Source organism: Papilio polytes, unplaced genomic scaffold (genome assembly GCF_000836215.1).
Source record: "Papilio polytes unplaced genomic scaffold, Ppol_1.0 DF824146.1, whole genome shotgun sequence".
In the NCBI taxonomy this organism is placed as follows: Eukaryota; Metazoa; Arthropoda; class Insecta; order Lepidoptera; family Papilionidae; genus Papilio; species Papilio polytes.
In genome coordinates, this window is record NW_013525058.1 from 3,566,155 (window position 1) to 3,573,211 (window position 7,057).

Genomic DNA, 7,057 nt, shown 5'->3' on the forward strand with positions numbered 1-7,057 from the left:
TAAAGTTTTAAAAACTACTATTGTGATTTAAATGCGTAGGTGCGTGTTCGATGATTTTTAAAATAGTGGCTCTAGCTTATCTTTTTTTGTATTGTTCCAGGTAGAGGACGTGGTGGTAGCTTCGTGTGATTACACCGCCGCAGCTGACGATGAAGTGTCACTCAAGTCCGGCGACATTGTCGAGGTTCTCGACACTAAGTCCGCCCCCGGAGCAAAGTAAGTACCGACAGTCTGCAGCATGATATGAGCTTTGCACAATCGTGCCCTCCTTCATATACTCTGTAAATAACTAACCGACATGCGTGTCTTGCGAAATAGAAGTTACCCGCACGCGTCTATCTCTAATTTCTCGTGATACGCCTAACATTAGCACATGTCATCTTTAAAATTATTATGAAATCAATAACTAGAATTTCCCTCTTCATTACAATAGTTCCGTATAGCATAAAGTTTAATATAAAAACTCCAGCTAATTTGGTCTTTGCCTGCATTTCTGTTGAACATTTAACCTAAATATTTCATTTATAGTCGAAGTAGTCGGTTCTAAAATAGTGCAACCGAAATAGTGTAAATAAAATCAAAATGTCAAGAATGCGTTTTATTGCATTCGAAAGTGCCGGACAACGGCGCTGGATAAAATTAGCGCGGTCGTCGCTCCAGCTTGCGTAACACCGCTACCCTAGCGCCATCTGAACATGTTCACCATTCTTCATCTGTACTCTATCACTTAACTCATCACATGCATCACATTCATCACCAGTTACATAATGTGGATCCCTTGTTGATGCAGGTACAGAGGGCGGGTTTATAGTTACGAGAATCATTTCTTCCAATCCAGAGGTCCCTCCTTGGACTATGTGTTTAGTGTACCCACATACAAAATGTATTATTATTGATCTCTTTAATGTGAAGAGGAGTTGAAGAAAATAAGGGTGAAGTCACACTATCATTGTATATATCTCGCTTGAAGCAAGCAACGCCAGAAGTTATGTTGTATGTAATCTACGTGTTGTGATGAACATTATTATTGTGATAACTATAGTATTTACCATTTGATATATTTAGACATTTTCACACAATGTAACAGATAGTTCGTGTATCGACGTGCAAAGGTAATGTAACAAATAAAGACAATAAAATTTATGGAGTTTCTTTTAAAATCACTTATTAGCTAGAACAGTAAAACAATTAGTTGTTGTTGAAATCCTTAGACATTAAGAAATTAAAAACAATCTTGCATATTACTAATATTATAAATGTGAAAGTTGAGATGGATGGATGTTTGTTAGAGTTTGTAGCCTAAACCACTCAACAGATCTCGATGAAATTTGGCATGGATGTAGAGAATAGTCTGGAATTTTAATTCTACGTAGATGAAGTCGCGGGCGAAAGCTAGTACTATATATTTTATACATGGATTTAACAATTTAATTTTTTAACAATTTATTATTAGCAGAAAAGTGTAAAGAAATTTAATTGATAGGCATAATGCATAAAAATATTTTTCCGAAACGCCTATTATCACAATCCCACGCCTCTATTAAGTTAAAAAGATATATTCTTATCTATACTAATGTTAGTAAGAGTAAAAAATTGTATTTTTGTATAAATCAGAAAAACTCATTTAGATTCTTAGATAGACGTGTATTTGATGAGGTCCTGTATTACGTGAGTGGTCGAATTGCGGAATAGATTCTAATGTTTTTTCCTTTGATAACGAACATAAAAGTATTAAAATGTAATATTTAAATATATTCTCTTGCAAATGTTTAGAGCTAAAAAGATATATGTACAAAGATAAAAGCAGTCACAAATTTAGTACACGATATATCTTTAGTTCTTTGCACTCCACCAGCCAGTATGGCAGCGGATATTTTTACTCGCTCTAAAAGATTAATGGACGAAATGAACTTCATTTTTAATATCAACACGACTTTTTAATATCAAAACTAGGCTAGTTTCACACGAGGGAGAAGCGCCAGAGCAATAAATAGTGCAGCTTAATAAAAAGGCTATTGTTTTAAGAAACTGTCTCAGACACAGAGAACAGACGTAGTAACAAGCATTCGATTTACTACATCGCTAGTAGAATCATCTAGAAACTAGGAATGATTTTTCTAGAGGAGCAACACTGTTGTGTGTTCAAACCTTTTGGGATACGGACGACTGCGACATTGAATGATGACACCGTTTTTTGGCGGCTTCTATGACACTGACGAGCTCGGTCATCAATCAATTGTGGCAAATATTGCGCTTGTATTGGAGTTTGCAACGAGGCGCGCCAATTAGAGGTCGTTGTACATTTATATTAGAATAGAACTTGGCTGGTTCACTTCCTTAGACGCCCCCAATGTAAAATGACCGTGAGATTTGACACTAATTAACAACAGTTAATTATGCAACATCCTGTATTTAAACAAAGGCAAATCAATTATGTTAATGTTTAAATTCTTAATAAATAAATGATCTTTATAGAATTTTTATTAACAGAACGAGTAAATCTGATATTAAGTAATCGATGATTTCTCGTACATCAAGAACAAGACGGAATTAATAACAGTGAGGGTGAAAGAGAGAAATGATTTGTCATCTTTATCTGTATTAAAAAAGGAAACATTTATATTCTTGTAAAAATTCTTCTACCATTACAAAGCTACATTATCATTGAGTTTTATAGGGAATATAACTATATTTTCTGAAAATTCACAATATATGTAGAATGTAAAGTAATCAAATAGAATCTTGTAAACATTAAATAAACGATTTATGGACAATGAACATTGAGAGCGTACGCACACATTTGACTAAACTATCGCACAACTATTTAGTCGTGGTTTGATTCCTATGAGCTTATATGGAGGTGTGCACACTACTCAATTTTTAGTTGTGCAACTAAACAGTTGAATGGGCTACGAAACAAAACGCACACTATAGTACTATCCGATAATTTAGTCTAAAATATCCGACCGCTCTAATTCTTTGTTCAAAACATTCATTCCGTCAGTGACATAAATGCTACCAGTTTCAAAAAATGAATCTTCCATTTTCCGTTCCAACGAAATAATTAAGCTGAGTCAGGCAGGTAAGAATGATGGCGAGATTAAATAAAAATGAAAATAAGCCGTGTATCGCCCACCTAATGATTTCTGAGAAGGCAGTCTCCTTCGAATAGAGATCGTTCACCTGGCTACCCTCCAACTGTCAGGTGAAATTTGACTTTTCATCTTACCAATATTTTACGACATATTTATTGTTATTTTAGCTATTTCGGTTCGTTGCAGAAAATAGCAACAACCCACGAGATTTTATGCAAAAATGTACTCTACTGTTATATTATTTGCTCGTAGAATAATGTTCAACAAACTTATATATAAACTAATACTATATATAACCTAAAGCTTTAAAAGAAATAGCGACATTGAGTTTAAGTTCTCCGTAACAACTTTAAAATCTCTTAAGGCTGTTGATGTATAGTTTTACGAGCTTGATCTTTATTAAAAGTGATTCCGATATTTTTATAAGCTGAAATTATACTTATATTATAAAGAGGAAAGATTTGTATTTTATTATTGAAATAACTCAAAAACTACTGGGTCGATTTTAAAAATTCTTTCACCGTTAGAAAGGCAATTTATCTGTGAGTAACATAGGCTATATTCACGCGGGAAGTCACGAGCAAAAGCTAGTATCTAATAAAGTTATGCATCCTAATAGATTTGATGTAAACGACCAGTGCGTTGCTCTTTTTATGCTGTTAGATGCAATAACGCTAGTTGTATGTTATTCTGGAGCGTTTGAGGCGGTGGTGCGGGGTGGGAGGGGGGCTGTAAACTGTGCCACTGCTGACGTCACGCACTTTCTGGGCCGCACTAAAATAGCCAACGCCCGCCGTACGGTCTTAACTTAATGCTCTTACTTGCTCGAACATTCGACTGATCTCTTTTAAGTTTTGAGTTGAATCATTTTATAGTCTGTTATTTTTACTTTTAATTTTATTATGAGTTTTTTACGTGAGATAAAGACAAAAGAAATGTGTAAGGTCAGGTTTTAATATAGTAATTACTTACTAACATATCTAATATTATAAATTCGAAAGTTTAGATGGATGGATGGACGAGTATTTTATAGAGTCTGTAGCCTAAACTGCTGAACGGATTTTGATGAGATTTGGCATAGGTGTAGCACATAGTCTGATGGAACCACTCACTATTGTTATTTTTAATTCTTCACGGACGGATTCGCGAGCGAAAGCTAGTTACATATATTGTAATAAACACTGGAATAGTGTAAAACGAAACTATAGAGATAGGATTAAGTTATATAGGTTACTTAAAGTACTATATCCAAACAAGCCGTTCCACCGAAAAGTACAGAAAATACTAGATTTATTCTTTGACATCTCAGTGACAGTTGAAAACCTGTAAGTTCATAATAACTCAAGGTAACCGGAGATCAGTCGGACCCTGACATTGAGGCGTCGCCACACCGTCCACTCCCGTCCCGTCCAACGTGATTGATGGAAAGGAAACACTCGCTCTCAAGAAAACTCAACACTTTTTCTTTTATTATTTATTTCTAGCCATCAGCTCTCAACCACAGATTAAAAAGATATTCTTAATTTAAAAAAGTGACATTTTTAAATTACTTTCAATCAACGACTTCCTGTTCTTTCGATTGCCTGCGTAATTTATTTTGAATTTAGAATCTTATCTTGTTGAAATGCCAGTATCAATTTTGTGTGATATTTTAAAATAAAATCGTCATCTGTTTTGAAAAATTAATTTTTATTTTATTTAATACAATTTTATAGAGTATTGTTAGTCATTTTAATAAATTATTTAAAAAGCAAATAATTCATTGAAAAGAAATTACGGCTTGTTATTTTAGTTTATAAGAATAAGAAAACATGTTGATTGAATATCTAAACACATAGAGAATTACACTATCCGTTTGTTTAATTTCAACTAGGTATATTTTGCACATATTTCGCCTCGACCTCATTCACGAGAATAATATACAAACATTTCTAACATCGGCTGTATACTGTTATATGATATACTGGTATTATTAAAAAATATAGCAAAATAAAAAGTAAATGTACATATTTAGATAGAAACTAAACTCAACACTAAAGTTCACGCGACTTTCCAACATAAACTTTAAGATATACGACTAAGGAGCTTTTAGCATTTAAGACAATCTGATAATCAAACAAATTTTCAGAATTAATTAAATAAGTTGACCCATCATATACTAGCTAAAGGAACATGAAGACAAAAATTTACAAGATTATTTGAAATAATCTGGTGAAACTACGACTACTCCTTACGTGTATAATTTAACACGTACTCGTCATAAAGCAATTAACTACATATTTTAATATCATTCAAATAAACGAACAAGTGGCCAGCTGAATCCGCCAAAATGGCGAAGTTACCGTTGCCCATAGACTTTCGCAATAGCGGCGTGGCTTTACTCAAACTTATCAACATGGGTAGTAAATAAACGTCCCCGACTATGTATTGTCACAAGTATATCATAACAGTAGCCTTCACAGCCCAAAACCTCCTATAGAAGCATGTATCCATTATTTATACCCTTTCCCGTCCTCCAGGAAGCCGCGTGTTGACCCCGAGCTGGACGTGACTGCACAACTCCTCGATGCCTCGGCAGCTAAGCACAAGCGCGCCGTCAGACCTAAGAAAAATCATCCGAAAAAAACGAAGACGATCACCAACGATAATGGAGAAAGGTACCCTTTATGGCGACTCACACCTTGCCTATACTAATATTGTGTTTGTGTTGTTTATTTAAACCACCAGAGAAAAAAAAACAAGTATCCTTTCTCCTAGAAGATAGTCACCTTTCTCATGTTTTGTGACAAACTATAGATTGATAAAAATATAGCAATGTGGCAGAGAGGCCTTTATATTTTCTGTCTTTAAGAGCATTAAAGTAATTCAGAAACTGAGTATTTAATTTCTCTGTCGTTTTCAAATATCCAAACGCAAAAAAAATCAGTGCTAGTTAGTGCCGCAGTCTGCCTAGGCTGACCGAAATAGTTCAGACAAATGGCCCAAATACAAATAAAACAATAAAGTATTCCACAGCATGGACAGACGCCCCGCAAACTGGACTGTATAAGGTTAGGCGCACACTAACAACTTTTTATTGTATCGAAAAACATACTTATACTTTACATTTTATATACTTTATACTAATAAAACTAGCCATCAACCGCGACGTCGTCTGCGTGGAATTTATAAAATGTATTCTTCCAGACTATGCTACATCTAAGCGAAATTTCATCGAAATCAGTTCAGCAGTTTCAGCTACATACTTTAACAAACATCCATCCATCTAAACATTTATTAGTAGTTAGTAAAATGCGAAAGTTTTGATAGATATTTGTTACTACGTATCTCTAAAACGAATCAATGCCTCAAATACATAGATTTAGAAAATTCTGGAAGAATGCATAGGCTTCAAATTGTATATTTTTAATTGCACGTGGATGTAGTCGTGGTCGACAGCTAGTTTATAATAGACAAAATTAAATAATGCCGTGTGATGCAAGTAAGTTGACTTATGACAGATGTTTCGCTTTTTTATTTATTTAAGTCGGTGTTTTGTAGTCTCGCTATGTTTTGTGTGTGCCTGTCTTTATTGTGCGGGCTGACTCTGCCAAAAATTCATATATTTTAACACTTAACAAGCCCAGTGTTACACAATTGTATGATTTATTATTTCGAATACGACCCCGTTGCTAATTTTACAATTTTATGTGAATTTGTTATTGGCTAATTATGAAAAACATTGTAAGGTTCTAAAGCGTTTTACTACTAAACGGTGCAAAAGTTATGGTAGGTTATGGTCTAGATTTAGTACTTTCTTAAATATAGTTTCTTCACAGATACTATCGTGAGACATACTTTAAGCGAAATCAAAATTGGCTCAACTCACGCTTTTATCCACCGGTGACGGCACCGACTAGTTTCAGACCCTTCGGGTTTCCTTCTTCAGGGCGAGTATTAGTTACCTTTGTTCGCGGTCACGT

General features: G+C 34.4%; 1 protein-coding gene across 1 annotated transcript in view; it reads left to right on the top strand.

The window, feature by feature from the left end:
- Window positions 1-7,057, top strand: part of LOC106111743 — a 38,332-nt gene that overhangs the window by 4,787 nt on the left and 26,488 nt on the right. The window contains exons 2-3 of the mRNA XM_013293887.1: window positions 101-216; window positions 5,615-5,752. Of these exons, the coding sequence (XP_013149341.1) occupies window positions 101-216; window positions 5,615-5,752 (254 nt within the window). The remainder of the gene's footprint in view (window positions 1-100; window positions 217-5,614; window positions 5,753-7,057) is intronic.